The sequence below is a fragment of the Panicum virgatum genome, chromosome 7N, assembly GCF_016808335.1.
Source record: "Panicum virgatum strain AP13 chromosome 7N, P.virgatum_v5, whole genome shotgun sequence".
NCBI lineage: Eukaryota > Viridiplantae > Streptophyta > Magnoliopsida > Poales > Poaceae > Panicum > Panicum virgatum.
The window spans coordinates 16691247-16713868 of record NC_053151.1 but is presented as its reverse complement, the minus strand read 5'-3'; the positions used below and the strand labels follow the sequence as shown (position 1 = coordinate 16713868).

The following is a 22622-nucleotide window of genomic DNA, read 5'->3' as shown; positions in this document are numbered from 1 at the left end:
GGCGACGAGGTGGCTTCGAGGGAGCTATGATGGGTAGGTGTCGAGACAACGATGCGCCAGTCTGGGCTGCAGTAGGTGCTCCTGCTTGAGAGAAGAGAGGTAAGAGTAGAGTCTGATGGCAATTGCTTGCTGTTTAAGTATAGATAATACCTTACAATCTTAGCTAAAGAAATAATTCTCAAACTGTAGAAATTATGGAAACTGAAAGTTTGCAAACTAATTCTAGGACAGCTAAGTCCTAGTGACCATCTAAGTCCTTTATTTTTGCTAGTGTTGCACACCTATGTGAGTAATAGATATTGCCGAAGGCCTGCAATAACTCCCAGCTCCAAACACAAACTGAATAGGATCCTTATGCCATGATAACAATGGGCCGCATTACACCCAGTAAGACCAACAACATGACGTAAAAAAACCCAAACCAGCTTTGTCGTAATAAATCTGGTTGTGGAGTTCAAGATAATCTATATCATATTCCATGCTAACAAAACAGCTATAATGTAATCCTCCATGCTTATTCTTGAGTAATCCTACATGCTTATTATTGATTTCAGCGCTTAACATAAGAGCACATAAACGCACATATCAATATTCTCTAATAAGCCAGATCTACGATGGCACATATATAATTAACCCATAAAGAAAGAATATTAGATTCAAAACTCGGTAGGCCCTCTGGCAAGGCAGCAAGTACCTGTTTACTGCCCATATGGTGTTGCAGTCTTTACTTTCTTATTACATGCAAGTGTCTTAAAGACGTTTTCAGCCACTCTCAGGCTACAATGAACAAACACACGCACACATGAGAGTCAGATGTTAAGCTGTATTTTGGCAATAGCTTCAACTATGGGACATATTGTCAATATTATCTTTTCTTATATGGTACACCACATGCATGTGCACGTAGAACCCAAGAAGCTCTTGACAAACAAACAATGGTGCTACTCGAGGCTAAGGTACGAAAGATGCACATGAAACAGCCAATATTGAAGATGCATATAGAGAAAAGTACAAACACCAAACACGCATTTTTAGAAATTTCCAAAGAGAGGTGCTGAAGGGGAGCCTTGGCCAGTGGTAAAGCTGCTGCCTTGTGACCAGGAGGTCACAAGTTCGAGTCATGGAAACAGCCTCTTGCAGAAATGTAGGGGAAAGGCTACGTACTACAGACCCAAGTGGGTCTGACCCTTCCCCAAACCCCGCGCAAGCTGAAGCACATGCACTGGGCTGCCCTTTTTCCAAACAGAGGGGCTAAAAAAGGAACATCTAGTGGTATACTACATAGTATATTATAATTATGCGGTTATACCACATCATAAAACATGATAACATTACTATAGGAATAATAATACTTGTATTGGTTTTAAACACAATAGAATAACGTTAGAACTCGTCGATCAATACAATAGTGAGATGCACACAGTAAGTAGGTAACAATAGTGATTTCATAGGGTTGATGTGGGCCAGCATATGGATTCGATACGTAGTAAGCATCAGCAATAGCAATTTGATTGGCCCATGGCTAATGCCAGGTTAGTGCTGAGCCTATTGAATAATTCTATATATGGGTTACTCATGCCAAGCATACAAGTGGCTCACTGGTGCCTCCGCCATTGGTGGCACATCATCAAACTGTAGTCCAAATACCACTTTAGATCTAATCACAACAAAAACACACCACTCAGGACCTAGTCAGAACAGCAGGCCAACTTCATGTAGATGTACCCAAGATGAATTATCACGAGGATGAGAGCATACAAATGGTTCGATCACTAATAAACTTACATGGTTGTCATCAGATGAGTCATCATCATTCCCAACCGCATCACCATGAACAATGTGCTTGCCCATTTTACCAACCTCATAACAAGCCTTTCACTTGTTTTTTCCTTAAAACAAAAACATGTACATGTGCCTCATAGTTCAGCTGGCAGCAAGATTCAAGGGCCAGTAGTGCAGATGGTCTAAAGAGTAAAAATGCAACCAATAATTGGGGAAATACATACCATGGATAGAACTGTTGCGCGCTGTAGGTCTCTCAGTTTCATCTTCATCTGAAATGAGAATAAAGTCTGATCCTCTCAGATCTCTGAGTTGGTCTCTGTGGCAGTACCAACCTAATTAATCCGGCTCAAGTGCGCTAACCATCATCTTAAAGATAATCCCGGCTAACCCGCACTTCAAACGGAGTAATTCGGCAGTGCTGTCGGGTAAAGTCCCGAAGAATCCACCTGAGCGTCGATCGAACCCAAAGCTTACATGCAACCCACACGAAGGTGAGTCCAAAGAGTACAACATTTCTCGGATATATTACATTACAGAGTCTTAACTTAATTATAACAAACCAAGTTCGAAATTTCAGAAAGGTACTTGAAGTTCAAATTTAAAGTAGTTCAGAGTTCAACTGCGGCGGAAATAAAGCGAGTTCTAAACGACGATGCACGATGTCATGATGAAGCCCGTACATGACATCACTCGGCATTGCCATCGTTGGCCGGAGTCGTATCCCACTCCACCGACCAACCAGGGGGTAAAGTACACGGCCAAGTCAAGCTAGCAATCATGTCCTCAAAAGTATCACCTGAAACAAAATTGAGCCACAAGCAAGGCTGAGTATACTAATACTCCGCAAGGCTTACCCGACTAGGATATAACTAACCCTCTAACTAGACATGCAAGGCTTTTGGCTTGAGGGGTTTGTCTTTGCCGAAAAGCAGTAAGTCCTTATTTTCCGATTTTAGCTTTCAAGTTTTAATATGATTAACCATTCTACATTAGCCTCTATCCTAAAGCATACATGGTGGAAAGCAATTATTTTTCATCATTCAACCATATTTCTCATCATCATTGTTCCACTTCTTACTCTATGTGGCAAAAGGGTTAAGCAGTCCCAATATCCGTGAGAGGCGGATGATTCAAATCGAATTTGTTAACCTGGCCAGGCAGACCTAAGCACACGCATGGGAACCCAGTCCCCACGCAACATTTCCCCTTTCTTTCTGGCTCGTGGATCAGGGTCACCCACCTCGACTACAAGAATCCACGCCCGGCGTGCGCCTCCTTGTACCCGCATGTGGCCGCATGTGAACCCAGTTCAAAGAGGGTGAGGGAAAAGTCCACTCCCCGGGCCGATCAGGTACTTAAGCTTACCGATTTCCATATTTCTCGGCATGTGGTTAGTACGTTCAAACGCTTAACCACCACTATCACACACCGCGGCCTTATCCATTTTCACTAAACAGACGGGGTATCACAAGTACAACAACCCCGCCCGTAAACTTTATATTGCAGTGTGTAGTAAGCATTCAACTCCTATGAGCTCGCGAGTGACAGGCAATCACTCGACTTCTACCGAACCATTAGCATAGCCGACTAGCGACCTACACACACTAGTGTTCAAGCATAGGTACCTAGGATCATGCAACTAAGGTTCCAAACAATTCCTGCAACTTAAATGCACAAATAAACAGGAATACAAATAGTTGCATAAATTTAAATAGGTAGAACATGCTCCGGGGCTTGCCTTCCTGAGCGGAGCTAGCCTTGGGCTCTTCTGAACTCGGGTTCAGGTCTTCAGTGGCTTCAGTTAGATTCACTTGAGCTTCATGCTGCTCACTCTCGGACTCCGGCACCAACTCGTACGTACCGTCAGGGAGAGTAGTCGAATCTATATGAAATGCATAAGCGTGAGTTATTTTAGTGATACGATTTAATCAATTCTTCACTAAAGAGTTGTAATCCAACACAAATTCAAGATGATTTGCAAAGGATTATGTTACCTCATTTTGGACAATCCTTTATAGAGTAATAATCACTATAACGGACTTCACAAAGTAACTAGGGTGGGTTTTACCTTTTATCCTTATGCAGCAAAAGAAAAAGATTTTTCTCCTTTATTACTAGGTTAAGCATGTCCTTGTCATAAATAAAGTTAAACAGAGATTCTAGATTTGAAATTTTTATGCAAGATACACCTCTGAGTAACTTGCCTACTGTGAAATTTTTAGCCCATTTCATGCAGCCTATTAATCATGAAAAATAAAATAAACAGCTACTGCTAGAAACAAAAATGAATTTTGCAGGTCAAACTATGCAAGCACTGGTAATGAAATTTTAACTGAGTGTTGTCTACCTAAGGATGAGACTTCCATAAATTTTTCACAATTAAACAAGTATTGTACAGGGCATGAAAAATAGCACAAAGTATTGCTGCATGGATCAAAATTAAATTCCTCAGACTGTTATAGCAAGTTCCAGAGGCTTATCTTTTACCAGAACGGTTATATACTCAAGGTTAACCCCTAGAAAAATTATTAGAATTTTTTCATGTACAGAAACTATGTTTAATGATTTAATGTAGCTATCCTCACAAAAATCATTTGGTCCAGATTGACTTAACTAAAATTTCTCAAACTTTTTCTACACACTCTTGGAACTAAAACACAAGTACTGTAAAAGTTTGAACCCATGAAACATAACATAACAACTTGGATAAATAAAACTATCCCTCCTAGGCATATAACAAGAGTTAAATAAAATGATAGCTAGGCATGTAAACTGTCCACAAAATTTTTACACAAGCTTATACATCTAACATGTAACCCACTGACCAAAAATGGCTAACAACTCATGCTTGTAACTTGAGATCTAATATAAAGTGCATTTTCTTTGTATTTTAAATGAAGTAAAAACTATTGAGAAAATGAAAAAGTGCATGTAGAAAAAGTTGTATATCTCTTTGCAAGGATTCCAGAACAATTGAGTTTGCATTTTTCTGATTTTCTACGATTTTTAAACGAATTTACTAGTTTGCTGTTTTTCAAAACAAAAAGAAAAAGGAAATGTAAACTAGCATCTAGGCCCCTGGAAGAAGTGTTTTCCTCGCGGACATGCCCTTGGCCGGACTTGGAGCAGGGGAGGCGGCGGGCGGTCCGATTCCCGGCGAGGGAGCTCGCCGGCGGCGAGGGGAAGTGGGGGAACAGCACGTGGAGAGCGAGAGCAACCTTGGGACGCCCTTGGTTGAGCTCGGGGTGGCTTGTGGAGGGCCGGCCACGGAGCAGTGGCGGCGGCGGCCGGTGGCGGACGGCGGTGGCGCCGCTCCGGCGGTCCGGGGCGGAGGCGAGTGGTCTGGGAGCTTCACGGAGGTGAGTGGAAGCTAGCTAGGAGGTCCATTGGAGGCGAGGAAAGGCGGGGAAGGGGGCTCCGCGGTGAGGTGGTGCACGGCGGCGGCTATGGTGGACGCGGCGGCGTTCCAGAGCGCGGGGAGGGGAGTGGGGGCTCGGTTTAGGATGGAACGGAGAGGGGAGGAGCGGGAACACGGGGTGGCGAATCAAAATGGGGAGGAGAGGGGCTGCAGAGGGGAGTTCGGCGGTGGAGCTTAGGCGGCGGCCATGGCGGGCGGCTGTGGCTCTGGGCACGTGTGTGCGAGGCTCAGCTTGGCCTTTAAGGCGGCCAGGGAGAGGGAAGGGAGTGCGGGGGTGTCGGTGGCACGCAGCATTGAAGGCCGGCCGTGGCAGCGGCGCGGGCAGGTGCGCGGCCGGCCCGTTCGGGCGCCACGGCGGCGAGGCGGCGCGTCGCCGTGCTCTTGTCGTGGTGTGAGCGTCAACGGCCAGGGCGCGGCGGGGACGGCGTGCGCGCTCAAGTGGAGGGGGCGTCAGCAGCGCGGCACCGTGAGGCAGCAGGGCAGCGAGGCAGCGAGGGCGCGGCAGCGGCGCAGCGCGGCAGCGAGCGCACGCGCGCTCAAGTGCCTGCGCGCGCAGAGCAGGGAGGGAAGTCAGCGGGGGAGAGAGAGAGAGGAGAGAGAAAGAGAGTGGAGAGAGGAAGGAAAATGTCAACGGTTTGACTCAGTCTAAACTCAAGATTTGCAATTGAAACTCGAAAAATTTTGAATACGAAAGTTGTTCGAAATTAAATTTCCTACGACTTTCCTTTCAGGCAAAACTTCATTTGAGCGATGATTTGGAAGTTTGAATTTTGAATTCAAGTTTAATGATCCCGCTTGTTTTTCGGGGGTTTTCTCAAATTTTCATGTTAGAACTTGAAAAACTTTGAACACGAAAGTTGTTTATCTTGTCAAGTTCTACAACTTTCGTGTTGGGCAAAAGTTCGTTTGATCAAAGATGCGAGAGTTGGCTTTTTGGTGTATTTAAAAGGAACCCGGCTTTTAAGTAATTAACCGACTAGGGTTAACCGTGTCATTGCATGTTAATTGCTTGTTTAATATAGTGCTAAACACCGGAGGTGTTACAGCCTACCCCCCTTAAAAGAATCTCGTCCCGAGATTCAGATAAGCAAACTAAGTGCAGGAAAGAGGTGTACCTCCTGTTGAATTCAGAAAACCGGGGAAATTCTGATTTAGGTAGCTTTCAGTTTCCCAGGTAGCTTCCTCTTCGGTATGGTGACTCCATTGAATCTTGTACATTTTAACTGCTTTTCTTCGAGTGGCCCTTTCCTTTTGATCAAGAACCTTGATAGGGTATTCGACATAAGAGAGATCTGGTTCTACCAATATTTCGGTTTGTTCAATGATCTCGGTGGGAACCCGAACACATTTCTTGAGTTGAGAAACATGGAAAACATCATGTACTGCTGCCAGTCGAGGAGGAAGTCGTAGTCTATAGGCTACTGGTCCACAAAGCTCAGTGATTTCATAAGGGCCAACATATCGGGGAGCTAATTTGCCCTTCACGCCGAATCTCTGTACACCCTTGGTTGGCGAGACTCGAAGATAGACATGATTACCCACTTCGAATTGCAAAGGGTCCCTTCTTTTATCAAAGTAACTCTTCTGCCTAGACTGGGCGGCCTTTAAATTCTCTTGTATTACCCTTACTTTCTCTTCTGCCTCTGTTACGAGATCGGGTCCGAATACCACTCGTTCTCCGACTTGCGACCAGCTCAAAGGGGTACGACACCGTCGACCATATAAGGCCTCAAATGGTGCCATTTTCAAACTCTCTTGATAACTATTGTTATATGAGAACTCCGCTAGAGCTAGACATTTGTCCCAACTCTTGTCATAATGAATGACGCAAGCTCTCAACATGTCTTCCAGGATTTGGTTCACCCTCTCGGTTTGCCCATCAGTTTGGGGGTGATAAGCTGAGCTTCGAATTAATTTTGTCCCGAGAGATGCTTGCAACTGTTCCCAAAAGCGGGCAACGAACTGTGTCCCACGATCAGAAATGATTGTCTTGGGTACCCTATGCAAGCAAACAATGCGATCGAGATAGATCTCAGCATACTTCTTGGCAGTGTAAGTAGTATGTACTGGAATAAAATGTGCCGTCTTGGTGAGTCTATCCACGATAACCCAAATAGAATCATGCCTCTGGGATGTGTTGGGCAATCCAACAATGAAGTCCATACTTATATCTTCACATTTCCACGATGGAATAGGCAGAGGTTGAAGCAAACCGGCTACTCTCAAGTGGCTGGCTTTGACTCTCTGGCAAGTGTCACATTCCGAGACATATTTAGCAATTTCCCTCTTCATCCTAGTCCACTAGAAATTTTGCCTAAGATCTTGATACATCTTGGTACTGCCCGGGTGAATAGAAAATTTGGAAAGATGTGCCTCGTCGAGAATTTGTTTCCGAAGATCATGATTTTTCGGAACAACTAACCGACTTTCAAACCATAGGACTCCGTTATGGTCCTGACGAAAACATTTATACTTCCTTTCTCCTTGAGAGAGTTTTTGTTTAATGATCTCCACACCTCTATCCTGTAATTGGGCCATAATGATTTGATCATGAAGGGTTGGTTCAACTGAGATGTGATTTAAAGTACCTTGGGGAATCATTTCCAACTGGAGCTTCCTCATCTCATGACAGAGGGTTTCAGAATAGGATTCCACGGATAAGCAATGGCAATGAGCTTTACGACTTAGTGCATCTGCTACAACATTAGCCTTACCTGGGTGATAGTGCACCTCAAGATCATAGTCCTTGATTAATTCTAACCACCGTCTTTGTCTCATATTAAGGTCAGCTTGAGTGAAGATATATTTGAGACTTTTGTGATCGGTGTAGATATTGCAATGAGTACCCATAAGATAATGCCTCCATATCTTTAGAGCATGAATGACCGCTGCTAATTCAAGATCGTGAGTAGGATAATTCTGCTCATGGGGTCGAAGAGCTCGTGAAGCATAAGCAATAACTCTATTGTCTTGCATGAGCACACAACCAAGACCAGTACCCGACGCGTCACAATACACGTCAAAGGACTTGGTATTATCAGGTTGAGCTAAGACAGGTGCTGTAGTCAGCTGCTCCCTTAGGGTGTGGAAAGTCTTTTCACATTTTTCATCCCACACAAACTTTACTCCTTTCTTCAATAGTTCAGTCATTGGCTTAGCAATTCTGAAGAAATCCGGAATGAATCGGCGATAATATCCGGCTAAACCAAGAAAACTGCGAATCTGATGAACGGAGGTAGGGGGTTTCCAGTCCATCACTTCTTGCACTTTGCTAGGATCCACAGCTATGCCTTCGCTGGAAATAGTGTGGCCCAAGAATTTCACACTATCTAGCCAGAATTCACACTTGGAAAATTTAGCATAGAGCTGATGGTCCCGAAGACGTTGGAGAACAATGCGCAGGTGCTTAGCATGGTCTTCCTCATTCTTGGAATAAATAAGGATGTCATCAATGAAAACCACGACGAACTTGTCGAGCTCAGGCATGAATACCGAGTTCATGAGATACATGAAATAGGCAGGAGCATTTGTGAGACCAAAAGACATGACTAAATACTCATAGAGTCCATACCGTGTGGAGAAGGCGGTTTTAGGAATATCACATGGACGAATTTTGATCTGATGATAGCCGGAGCGAAGATCAATCTTTGAGAAAATTCTAGCTCCAGCCAGTTGATCGAAGAGAACATCAATGCGGGGAAGGGGATATTTGTTTTTTATTGTCACCGCATTGAGAGGTCGGTAGTCCACACACAATCTCAAACTATCATCCTTTTTCTTTACAAAGAGGGCTGGACAACCCCAAGGTGATGCACTAGGGCGAATGAAGCCTTTGTCCAGAAGTTCTTGAAGTTGAATTTTTAACTCGGCCAACTCCTTAGGTGGCATTCTATATGGTCTCTTTGAGATAGGGGCAGTACCTGGCTGTAGTTCAATAACGAACTCGATCTCCCTATCTGGTGGCATTCCTGGCAAGTCATCCGGAAACACATCGGCATACTCGCATACCACCAGGATTTCTTCTACTTTGGATCCACCCATGGCAAATGCACAAGAATTTATGCATTCTTGAAATGGCAAATAGAGAGTAGTGGTTCCATGGGTTGGGGAATTGATTTCAACAGCCCGGGAAGGAATGTCTAAGACCACTCCATGTCGATTCATCCAATCCATACCCAAAATCACATCTATGCCTCCCAGTGCTAAAAGGATTAGTTCCGTTTTGATAGTTTTGCTACCCAATTTGAGCGGAACGTTTCTTATAATTTGATTCGAAGCAACTTTTCCACCCGGTGTTGATATCATATAAGACCCTTTGGTGTGACAGAAATCCAAACCCACTTTTGCACCAAATTTTGCATTAATGAAGCTATGTGATGCACCAGAATCAAATAATATAACTGCGGGCTTGTTGTGGATAGAAAATGTACCCGTCATCACTGGTGCGCCCTCAGGAAGTTCGGCAAGAGTGGTGAAATTGATACGCCCTTGCTTGACCTGAACAGTTTGCCTTCTGCCCTTGTTCTTGTTGTTCTGATTAAAGCTTTGGCCCTGGTTTTGTCGCTTGGGTTGCGGGCACTCACGGGCGAAATGAGTTGAGCTCCCACAATTGAAGCAACGATTTCCCTCACTTGGACGAGCTGGCGGTGGAGCAGTTGGCCTTGGGCCAGTTAACTAAGGAACAGGGAAACGTGCAACATTCTGCTGCAGTGGAGGCCTGATAACCCAACGCCCTGGCTGAGGGGCTTTCTGAGGAATCTGGGATGCAACATTCTGTACTACGCGATACCTCTGTGGCTGCGCACTAGAGGGTCCAGCTGGCGCTTTCCTCTTTTTCTCAACACGGTGAGCCATGATACAGTCTTCTTGAGTGAGTGCGAGATTAACCAGCTCGTTGTATGTGTCTACTCTAATGGGGTTTAGTCGTTCCTTGAGCTTGGTGTTTAAGCCTCTACGAAAACGATCACGCTTCTTAACATCTGTGTCAGCATGATAGCCCGCGTACTGACAGAGATTGTTGAAAGCTTGGGCATATTGTAGAACTGTACGTGTCCCTTGAGTCAGAGCCAGGAACTCATTCAGCTTCCTATCCATGAGTCCTTCTGGAATATGGTGACCCTTGAATGCAGCCTTGAATTCATCCCAAGTGGCAACGTGATCAGCTGGGAGCTTGCCAAGGTAGTTATCCCACCAAAGACGTGCCGCACCGCGAAGCTGTTGCGCGGCAAAGCGAGCCTTGTTTTGCTCTGAGCATGGTGCCAGGAGTAGTGAAAACTTGGACTCAATTGTGCGAACCCAAGCATCCGCATCCAGTGGCTCTTCTGTCTTGTTGAACAGAGGGGGCTGAGTTGCCAAGAATTCCGGGTAACCAGCAGCTTGAGGTTGATGAACATTGGGTCCACCCTGTTGCTGTTGCTGTTGTTGCTGCCCCTGGACGAGTTGACGGAGTAACTCGGTTTGGGCGGCCAGATATTCCGCGAAGTTGGGTGGCGGTGGTGGCGGTCGCTGCGAACTGCTACCATTCGCGTCCCCAAAACCCTCAGGGTTGCCACGTGTCGCTCCTACCATCTGGAATGGCAAATTCTCTCATTAGTAGGATGACATACGACATTCCCCAAGAACAGAAGGGTAAGCGCGGAAAAGTAGAACTGAAAGGAGCACGATAACAATAGGGACAGCAACGCTGTTTGTTACAAGAAAATTCATAACTTGCACTCTGTTCATCGAAATGCACCCAAATTTTTACAGCAGATAGATAATTTATCATACTACAACTTTGGTATTCAACTCCAAAGCTAAATCGACAGTTAAGGTGGGCGAAAAATGCAATTTCTGCCGCTCTGTCCAGTCTGCTTTTCAGCAGGCCGAGATGCAATGTTCAGGCCATAACTTTTGGCACACAGGTCTAAAAATGCTGAAATTTGGTGAGCACTCAGATCATGAAATTCACAACATCTTTGGTATTCAACACCCAGCCCAGAAATGCAAGGAAACATGGATAAAAATTTAGACAAGTTTCTGCAGCGATAGATTCAACTGCAATTAAACCATTACAACCATCCATCAAGTTCTTAGCCAAAGCCTAAGCGATTAAGATACTTTTACATATGAGTGGTACTCTTTTACAAAAGCGAGGTACTCAACTCTTAGTTAGCCTATTACATCACCATCCAAAGTTAGGCTACCCTATAGAGGAGTATGCGCGAAAGACTACTTAAGACATCATCTAAAAGTCGTCCAGGTTGTTGACTGAAGACTCGCTCCTCACTGGAGAGTGAGCTCCCGGAAGTGGTGGCAGGGGCACTCCAGACGTAGTGTCAAGTCCTGAGATACCCTGAACCTCCTGGGGCTCCTCCTCCACGGCCTCGGGCTGGGCCTGCTGAGCCTCCAACATCTCGATGTGATCAAAGGCAGCATTTAGCTGAACCTGCTGGGCAGTGAACTGCTGCTCCAGAAGTGCAAAGTCAGCATCCCTGTTGTCCAAGAGAACATCACGCTCCTCAATTAGGCCCTCCAGTTGGCCAACATGGGCATCCAGATCCCTGATCTGCTCATTCTTAGCAATTACTATCTCATGGCTGGTCTGTGCAGAGGCAATGATCTGGGTCATGGCCTTGGCCTGTAAAGTCTGCAAGCGGTAGAGTGCATTCATGCACTTCACTGACATGGAGATAGTCTCTGCAGCTCTGTTCTGCTGAAGGTACCCAGTGTGTCCGACCCTACTAAGCCAGTTAGGGTCATTGGGCTGCTCTGCTGGGAAAAGGCCAATAGGAGCTAGTGTGACAGCTGCATAATTCTTCTCACAAAACTTGTTGAGTGCTGTCATGGCTACAATTTCCCAAGTGTCAACCAGACGGTGTCCAACTACCTCTAGCTCCAAGGAAGCCCAGTGAGCTGGAAAAGGGTGGGGAGCATGAGTCATGCGCACGCGACAGCGCGCGACTCCCATCTCAAGGAACTCCTCGCCCACATAGCGCGGGGGACTGGGATATCCGGCATCGCGCATCACCTCCCAAAGTATGGAGGGAAAACCCTGCCAGTGTGTGCACTCGGAGTGTGCACGCCCATCCTCATCAAACACCAGGAGAGCAGGGGCAGCCATCTGTACAAAAGATGTACACAAGTGAGTGATGGTTGAAACAGATCTTGGGTAGTGCACACAAACGAGTATAACTGAAAGCACGAAGCTCTAAAAATTCTCAAAATTTACAGGAGCATTCCTTAGGTTCTTAGGAACAACTTTGCTAGTCAACTCAAGAGCTAGATCAGAGCCTAAGAAGGTCTTATCCTTATAGTTTTGCTTTGCTGTCAGCCCAGAATTTTCAGTGACCAGAGAGCTAGTAAACTGAGTGCTGAGGACAAACTATTAAGCCTAAATTTTCCAAATTTACACAGAAGCTTGGTGAGTAAATTTGGCACAAGTTTTGTGTTGAACACATCTGCAGAAAACATCTCTAGAAAGGCCTAAAATTCGTGCAACCCAAGTGCTCAAACCTGGCAGAAAAACAGGGTGTCAAAGTTTCTAGTGTGCCCCAATGTATACAAGTTGAAAAATTCCCGACTTTAAACAGCAGCTAGTAGACAAGTTTTGGAACAAAATTATCCACTGGCGCCTCTACAGATAAAGTCATCTACCATGCCAAATAAATTCATCTTCTATGATACAGCAGAAATGACAGATTTCTAGATGGACCTTAATTGGGAGAAGATGAACCGTGCTCACGTGCAAACCTTAACCTTACCGACTCACCCATATCTATTTTCAATGGCTTTCAATTATATGAGTATGATGCATGCACGACCTAATCGTCCTCCCAAGAAAAACAATTGCCAAATAGTTTTGGGCTTACGGGGTTAGCACCGGTGGCATGGCACAATTTACGTCTCTCCCTATATATATTTCTAGCCGAGTTCTAACCGTGCTTAACTTATGTAATCGCGGTTAGTGTACCTGCAGAAAATTGACAGATATAAAATTTTCATTGAACCTTTCATGCCAGCACACATGAAAGCGTCCCCATACATTACCGCTTACTATAGAAGCGGCATCCATGCGTCCAACACTGCATGGACAGTGCTCATACGCTACCGAGGCGACGTATTCACGGTTTCTTTTACTCCCAATATAATCGACTGAGGGTCGGTATATTGGCAGCAGCTCAAGTAGGCCACTGCTTGAGCGCAGCGTTCGGTTCGCATCACCGACGGGAAGGTCAGACTCTCTCAGCTGACTGAGTATATTTTACTCCCAATATAGTCAACTAATAGTTGGTATATTGGCAGCACCTCAAGTAAGCCACTGCTTGAGGGCAGCGTTCGGCTCGCATCACCGACGGGAAGGTCAAACTCTCTCAGTTGACTGAGGATTCTTACCGTCTTACCTTAGCGTAGGTGCGTCGTTACATAATGTAAAGTACTGAATTTAAAGTACAGAAGAAATGTGCTGGAAGTCAGTTATAAATAAACCATAAGTTAGATAGCCACCTAAAAACTCCCATAATATCCCTAGGGCTTTACGTACTATACACAATCCTTAACGAACCAACGTATTTACCAAACGCGATTATGTGGCTAAGTGTTAAGTAAGACTTTTAAAATCTAGTCGTACTCCCGGGTGTGCGCTTTGTTCGGCTCTGATACCAGTTGTGGCAGTACCACCCTAATTAATCCGGCTCAAGTGCGCTAACCATCATCTTAAAGATAATCCCGGCTAACCCGCACTTCAAACGGAGTAATTCGGCAGTGCTGTCGGGTAAAGTCCCGAAGAATCCACCTGAGCGTCGATCGAACCCAAAGCTTACATGCAACCCACACGAAGGTGAGTCCAAAGAGTACAACATTTCTCAGATATATTACATTACAAAGTCTTAACTTAATTATTACAAACCAAGTTCGAAATTTCAGAAAGGTACTTGAAGTTCAAATTTAAAGTAGTTCAGAGTTCAACTGCGGCGGAAATAAAGAGAGTTCTAAACGACGATGCACGATATCATGATGAAGCCCGTACATGACATCACTCGGCATTGCCATCGTTGGCCGGAGTCGTATCCCACTCCACCGACCAACCAGGGGGTAAAGTACACGGCCAAGTCAAGCTAGCAATCATGTCCTCAAAAGTATCACCTGAAACAAAATTGAGCCACAAGCAAGGCTGAGTATACTAATACTCCGCAAGGCTTACCCGACTAGGATATAACTAACCCTCTAACTAGACATGCAAGGCTTTTGGCTTGAGGGGTTTGTCTTTGCCGAAAAGCAGTAAGTCCTTATTTTCCGATTTTAGCTTTCAAGTTCTAATATGATTAACCATTCTACATTAGCCTCTATCCTAAAGCATACATGGTGGAAAGCAATTATTTTTCATCATTCAACCATATTTCTCATCATCATTGTTCCACTTCTTACTCTATGTGGCAAAAGGGTTAAGCAGTCCCAATATCCGTGAGAGGCGGATGATTCGAATCGAATTTGTTAACCTGGCCAGGCAGACCTAAGCACACGCATGGGAACCCAGTCCCCACGCAACATTTCCCCTTTCTTTCCGGCTCGTGGATCAGGGTCACCCACCTCGACTACAAGAATCCACGCCCGGCGTGTGCCTCCTTGTACCCGCATGTGGCCGCATGTGAACCCAGTTCAAAGAGGGTGAGGGAAAAGTCCACTCCCCGGGCCGATCAGGTACTTAAGCTTACCGATTTCCATATTTCTCGGCATGTGGTTAGTACGTTCAAACGCTTAACCACCACTATCACACACCGCGGCCTTATCCATTTTCACTAAACAGACGGGGTATCACAAGTACAACAACCCCGCCCGTAAACTTTATATTGCAGTGTGTAGTAAGCATTCAACTCCTATGAGCTCGCGAGTGACAGGCAATCACTCGACTTCTACCGAACCATTAGCATAGCCGACTAGCGACCTACACACACTAGTGTTCAAGCATAGGTACCTAGGATCATGCAACTAAGGTTCCAAACAATTCCTGCAACTTAAATGCACAAATAAACAGGAATACAAATAGTTGCATAAATTTAAATAGGTAGAACATGCTCCGGGGCTTGCCTTCCTGAGCGGAGCTAGCCTTGGGCTCTTCTGAACTCGGGTTCAGGTCTTCAGTGGCTTCAGTTAGATTCACTTGAGCTTCACGCTGCTCACTCTCGGACTCCGGCACCAACTCGTACGTACCGTCAGGGAGAGTAGTCGAATCTATATGAAATGCATAAGCGTGAGTTATTTTAGTGATACGATTTAATCAATTCTTCACTAAAGAGTTGTAATCCAACACAAATTCAAGATGATTTGCAAAGGATTATGTTACCTCATTTTGGACAATCCTTTATAGAGTAATAATCACTATAACGGACTTCACAAAGTAACTAGGGTGGGTTTTACCTTTTATCCTTATGCAGCAAAAGAAAAAGATTTTTCTCCTTTATTACTAGGTTAAGCATGTCCTTGTCATAAATAAAGTTAAACAGAGATTCTAGATTTGAAATTTTTATGCAAGATACACCTCTGAGTAACTTGCCTACTGTGAAATTTTTAGCCCATTTCATGCAGCCTATTAATCATGAAAAATAAAATAAACAGCTACTGCTAGAAACAAAAATGAATTTTTCAGGTCAAACTATGCAAGCACTGGTAATGAAATTTTAACTGAGTGTTGTCTAACTAAGGATGAGACTTCCATAAATTTTTCACAATTAAACAAGTATTGTACAGGGCATGAAAAATAGCACAAAGTATTGCTGCATGGATCAAAATTAAATTCCTCAGACTGTTATAGCAAGTTCCAGAGGCTTATCTTTTACCAGAACGGTTATATACTCAAGGTTAACCCCTAGAAAAATTATTAGAATTTTTTCATGTACAGAAACTATGTTTAATGATTTAATGTAGCTATCCTCACAAAAATCATTTGGTCCAGATTGACTTAACTAAAATTTCTCAAACTTTTTCTACACACTCTTGGAACTAAAACACAAGTACTGTAAAAGTTTGAACCCATGAAACATAACATAACAACTTGGATAAATAAAACTATCCCTCCTAGGCATATAACAAGAGTTAAATAAAATGATAGCTAGGCATGTAAACTGTCCACAAAATTTTTACACAAGCTTATACATCTAACATGTAACCCACTGACCAAAAATGGCTAACAACTCATGCTTGTAACTTGAGATCTAATATAAAGTGCATTTTCTTTGTATTTTAAATGAAGTAAAAACTATTGAGAAAATGAAAAAGTGCATGTAGAAAAAGTTGTAGATCTCTTTGCAAGGATTCCAGAACAATTGAGTTTGCATTTTTCTGATTTTTCTACGATTTTTAAACGAATTTACTAGTTTGCTGTTTTTCAAAACAAAAAGAAAAAGGAAATGTAAACTAGCATCTAGGCCCCTGGAAGAAGTGTTTTCCTCGCGGACATGCCCTTGGCCGGACTTGGAGCAGGGGAGGCGGCGGGCGGTCCGATTCCCGGCGAGGGAGCTCGCCGGCGGCGAGGGGAAGTGGGGGAACAGCACGTGGAGAGCGAGAGCAACCTTGGGACGCCCTTGGTTGAGCTCGGGGTGGCTTGTGGAGGGCCGGCCACGGAGCAGTGGCGGCGGCGGCCGGTGGCGGACGGCGGTGGCGCCGCTCCGGCGGTCCGGGGCGGAGGCGAGTGGTCTGGGAGCTTCACGGAGGTGAGTGGAAGCTAGCTAGGAGGTCCATTGGAGGCGAGGAAAGGCGGGGAAGGGGGCTCCGCGGTGAGGTGGTGCACGGCGGCGGCTATGGTGGACGCGGCGGCGTTCCAGAGCGCGGGGAGGGGAGTGGGGGCTCGGTTTAGGATGGAACGGAGAGGGGAGGAGCGGGAACACGGGGTGGCGAATCAAAATGGGGAGGAGAGGGGCTGCAGAGGGGAGTTCGGCGGTGGAGCTTAGGCGGCGGCCATGGCGGGCGGCTGTGGCTCTGGGCGCGTGTGTGCGAGGCTCAGCTTGGCCTTTAAGGCGGCCAGGGAGAGGGAAGGGAGTGCGGGGGTGTCGGTGGCACGCAGCATTGAAGGCCGGCCGTGGCAGCGGCGCGGGCAGGTGCGCGGCCGGCCCGTTCGGGCGCCACGGCGGCGAGGCGGCGCGTCGCCGTGCTCTTGTCGTGGCGTGAGCGTCAACGGCCAGGGCGCGGCGGGGACGGCGTGCGCGCTCAAGTGGAGGGGGCGTCAGCAGCGCGGCACCGCGAGGCAGCAGGGCAGCGAGGCAGCGAGGGCGTGGCAGCGGCGCAGCGTGGCAGCGAGCGCACGTGCGCTCAAGTGCCTGCGCGCGCGCAGAGCAGGGAGGGAAGTCAGCGGGGGAGAGAGAGGAGAGAGAAAGAGAGTGGAGAGAGGAAGGAAAATGTCAACGGTTTGACTCAGTCTAAACTCAAGATTTGCAATTGAAACTCGAAAAATTTTGAATACGAAAGTTGTTCGAAATTAAATTTCCTACGACTTTCCTTTCAGGCAAAACTTCATTTGAGCGATGATTTGGAAGTTTGAATTTTGAATTCAAGTTTAATGATCCCACTTGTTTTTCGGGGGTTTTCTCAAATTTTCATGTTAGAACTTGAAAAACTTTGAACACGAAAGTTGTTTATCTTGTCAAGCTCTACAACTTTCGTGTTGGGCAAAAGTTCGTTTGATCAAAGATGCGAGAGTTGGCTTTTTGGTGTATTTAAAAGGAACCCGGCTTTTAAGTAATTAACCGACTAGGGTTAACCGTGTCATTGCATGTTAATTGCTTGTTTAATATAGTGCTAAACACCGGAGGTGTTACAGTCTCCACTTTGCAAGCTGGGGAATAAGGATGCAATGCAAAAGAGCACAGATACCACCAAACTGCCTAGCGCATTTAATACTAAAAAATGAAACCTGGTGATTCTCCAAATTTTGCAACCTATCTAGGAGAAATAAATGCCACATACATCACTGCAGCGTACCGCAAGTATCCAACGACTAATCAACTGGCCAAGCAGCAAGAAGCAAGGCAGCTGGACTCATGGTGAATGCACCAAGGGAGCATCCAGCATATCTATACTGATATAAAAAGAAAGTTTCTAATCACCGCACAAATAATCTGAGCCATCCACCTATACGCACCAAATTTAAATTTATTCTTAATCTCCTGATACAAATTGAAATCAATCTGGAATTCTGGATCAATTGAATCAATCTCCCACACGACGCCCCGTCGCAGCTGCCATTTCCACCCCACCTGCACTGCCATTCACCACACCACCTCACCGCCACCCCACCACATTGCTGTCGTTCCCATCTCCCGTGCCGTAGCTGGACCACGCCACCATTCACTCCACCACCTCACCACCGTTCCACCCCACCAAGCCCACCATTGCTCTGAAGGCATGCTGCAGCTGGGCATGGCTTCAGAGCGCCGCCACCAGGTTCACAACCTCCCACGTTGCCACCAACAGGTTCCCCGCCTTTCACTGCTCACCAATGGGAAGGACTTTGCGTTCCCCATGTGCAAGCTCAATGGGGCCAGTCTGCTGTCCATCGTGCCCACAGTGTGCCCAACGATATCACCATGCTCCAAGGAATCTTGTTGATTTGACCTCTGCAAGGATATCTATCATGCGCAAGGACGCGGCGAGCATGGAGCTTGATGACTGCTACATCTTCCTCTCAGCGCATCACTCACTTTTTGTTTGAGGTAATGCCTCAATAGATGAGCCTTGTTACCAGTTTCATGCCTATAGCTTCAAAATACATGGACTCATGACCAACTAATTCGAGTTATAAAAGAAGAACGCACAGGGGACCAATAGTTTTTTTTTGGGGGGGGGTGAGTTTAGGGTCAGCAAGATCCAAGGGACAGTAGCACAAATGGCCTAAAGAGTAAAATGCAACCAATAATTAGGGTTATTACATACCATGGATACTATTGCTGCCCATCTCGGTTTCCTCTTCATCTGAAGTGAGAATAAAGTTGGTTACTCTCATATCACCTCCACTTCCTCAAGTTGGGAAACAAAGATGCAGTGCGCAAACAAGACAAATACCTCCAAACTGCCAGGCACATTTAACGCATAAAAACCACACACTAAAAAATAAAACATGCTGCTTCTCCAAATTTTACAACCTACCCAATGCAAGTATCTGATGACTATTGAACCGGCCATGCAGCAAGCAGAAAAGGCATCTGGATTCATGGTCAATGCAGATAGAATGGAGCATCCAACATACATTCATACAATACTTGTCGAAAATCCAAACTGTCAGGCGCATTTAACGCTTAAAAACCACAAACCAAAAAATGAAACATGCTGCTTCTCCAAATTTTGCAACCTACCTAATGCTTCTCCAAAATGAAACATCTATGACAGCAGTGGATTGTTAAACCAATTATCTCTTCATCAAAGGATCACAAGGAATATACAAGAAAGTTTTGATTTTTTTATTTATTGAATTGCCACAGTTGCTCCACACGGCTTCACATCTCTTTATAATTTATATATACTGTTTCACCTTTCTGAGCCCTAAGTCATATATGTTTCTTATTCTTGTTAATTGTTTTGGTCTGTAATAAACTCATAGCTCCCTGCTACTGCTACTTTATGGCAATTGTTGACAATCTGGAAATTTGCAGAACTTTTAGAAGCATCCTTGGTGTTCATATAATCCTTTGGATAATATCATAAGCTTCCTGAAGGACAAAGTAATTCCAGTGTTCATACAACCAACAATAAAAGCTGTTGACGCAGAGAAAATTAGAATCAGTTTATGTTGCTGATGTTCTTGCTGTACATATAATTTTGATCCCTACAGTTTGCGTCTTAGTATGGCTACCCCTTGGCCTTGGTAGCCATACTAAGACGCAATCTTAAAGATGTACATATTTCTTTGCCAATGACTGTATACACATCAAATATTTACTCATTTTCCTTATCAATATATCAGCACTCCATGCCTCACTTATTACTTATTTCGTTTGAACTAAACTAACTATCCTTGATTTGGGTTCTTTTGAGCTCTATAACACGGATACGCCAGTTTACCAGCATATCGCGTATCCGATACGTGTCGGATACGGATACGTATCCGATACGCCTTGGATACGTATCCTCGGAGTATCCGATTTTTTATTATTTTTGTAAATATTGGATACGTGGGCCGATACGTATCATGCTTGACGGATACGGCCCAGCCCACTGGGCACAGCCTTATCTGCCCCGTCCCCTCCCGCACGCCCTGACGTCCCCCGACGCAAGCCTCTCGCGCCGCATCTCCGCCTGGTGACGCCGGCACGCCGCAACCCCGCTCGCCAGCTACGAGCCTCCGTCCTTGCTCGCCGGCCGCCAACGACGCGGATCCAGGCCCTAGCGAACTCGCCGGCGACGAGCCTCCGTCCCTGCTCGCCGGCCGCCAACGACGAGTTTCCGCCCCTACGACGCGGATCCAGGCTCCAGCGAACTCCCGTGAGTGATTCTGCCTCCGGTGGCTCGGGGCTCGGGTGGCCACCGCCGCCGCTGGCCTCAGGGCCGCCAGCGCTTTCGCATGCGCTGCCCCCTGGCGGGCGCTCTCGGGTTGCGGGGGGCTGCCGCTCCCTCGGCTCGGGCGCCGGCCGCCGGCCTCTGGTCGGCCCCCTCCGCTGGCATCTGGGCGGGCGGCACTTCCTTCCGCTGCGTGGCCCTGCGCCCCTGCCTCCGGTGGCTCTCGGGGCTCGGGTGGCCGCCGCCGCCGCTCGCCTCTGGGCCGCCAGCGCTCTCGCGTGTGCTACCCGGCGGACGCTCCTTCCTTAAGCAATATTGCTGACACCAACAAGAGGAACAAGAGGGGGCCTATTTCTGCATTGGAAAAAGCTTGGGCATTAGAAGACCGTAAGCACTTGGATGCTTTAATTAGTAGAGTAATAAATTGATTCATAGTTGGTTTTTGTGTGCAAATTATGGACTTGGAGAAGGAGAACTCGAGAATGGACAATTGGACATCACAGTTGGAGAATGGAGATGCTTCCGGTCTTTGCTTTGGCTGGTAATTGCTATTGTAACGTAATTTACTACTTTCACAAATTTAATATGTGCTATTATTTATTTATTTTAAAAAAATAGTAAAACATATCCGCGTATCGGGTTTTTTAGGAAATTGCCGTATCCGCGTATCCGTATCCTTCCGATACCGATACGCGTATCCGTATCCGTGCTGCATAGCTTTTGAGAACTTTTACACTTTGCTAAAAATTAGATTTAAAAACATATTATAAACTTTTGTTATATGTAAGATTAACAACGTGGTTTTTGGGAATTTGATGGCATGGTAACATTCCCATGCAGTGTTTATCATTGCTGCATTATGATTATTTCTTTTAAATAATTCAGCATCATTCTGGTGGTTTTACTTTGTGTTCTATGTGTTCGTGGCGGAGAACGAGCTATATTACTGGTAGAAAACAGCCAACGAAAAACCAAGAACCAACTGACAATGGCCAGCCGAGCAGCCATGCAATGGCCTAGCACTAGAAAGCGTGGACTATACCAGCACAACTATCCAAGCATCAGCACCGTTCAAACAACTATGTGAATGCAAGAAGTGGGGGGCAGAGGTGGGAGGCATGCATGTGTTACCACACAAGTTTTTCTGGGCACTTGAGCCTGGGGCGATCTTTTGCAATTTATGCTTGAATGGGCAATCGTCCAGCTGGTGCGAAGCCAAGGTGGAGAATGGAAGGTATTCTTCACAAGCCACACATTTCACTGTGATACCTTGGACGAGGTAGTCGAGTTCCCTGTAGTGAAGGTAATTGTGGATATCACCACAGTAGCAGGCGCTACAAACAGGACTGTTACGAGAGAGATGCTGCAATAAGGGTAGGATCGCATGAAGCCAAAATCAAATCAAACCAAAATACATCCAAATTAATTCGCTCAGGTCAGGTCAGAGCTGATCTCACCCTGAAAATGGGAGGTCGGAGCGGAAGGCTGCATTCAGAACAGGCAAGGAGATCCGCGGTGAGGGTGCACTCCCCCAAAGCAAAGACGGACTCGATCTGCTGACCCACAACCTCGCGAGGGAGGGGGTGGTCGCACACGTGTCCCAAAAACCTGAAGTAGGAGATATTTCCAGAGTCGCAGAAGTTGCATTTGAACTTCATCTGAGCCATGATCCCGTCCAACAAATGGCAGCAGGAGATACATGCCTTCTTGTGTTGGCTGGTGCACTCACGACAAAAGATGTGGCCGCCAGCACACTGCAAGTCCCAGAAGAAGTGAAGTTGAGCTAGGAAAAAAACAAAAACTTTGCGCGGACCTCATCTCACCCACCATGTAAGTTATGCGCCACCACTTGTCAGACAGGAGGGGTTGGCGGCAATAATTGCAGTCCAGTAGGCCCTTGTGGATCCTGAGGTTAAGCACACTCATCTCCTGCGATCGAATCTATCAAATTAAGCGT

The 22622-nt window shown here is 45.9% G+C and overlaps 1 protein-coding gene across 8 annotated transcripts in view; it reads right to left on the bottom strand.

Moving 5' to 3' along the window:
* LOC120683303 overlaps positions 1 to 22406 on the bottom strand; it is a 22518-nt gene extending 112 nt beyond the window's left edge. Inside the window, exons 1-7 of one of the 8 annotated variants that reach the window (XR_005678760.1) lie at positions 22123 to 22406; positions 21935 to 22011; positions 19106 to 19241; positions 2007 to 2054; positions 1786 to 1889; positions 695 to 777; positions 1 to 81 (exon numbers count right to left, since the gene is read on the bottom strand). The exon at positions 1 to 81 is cut by the window's left edge and continues 112 nt beyond it. Coding sequence is in view for 1 of the 8 variants with exons in the window: in XM_039965374.1 (XP_039821308.1) it covers positions 1876 to 1889; positions 2007 to 2054; positions 19106 to 19144; positions 21797 to 22028; positions 22123 to 22332 (543 nt within the window). In the remaining 7 variants the exon portion in view is untranslated. The other 7 variants (XR_005678759.1, XR_005678754.1, XR_005678757.1 and 4 more) reach the window with 7 other exon arrangements.
* Positions 22407 to 22622: the final 216 nt, after the last annotated feature.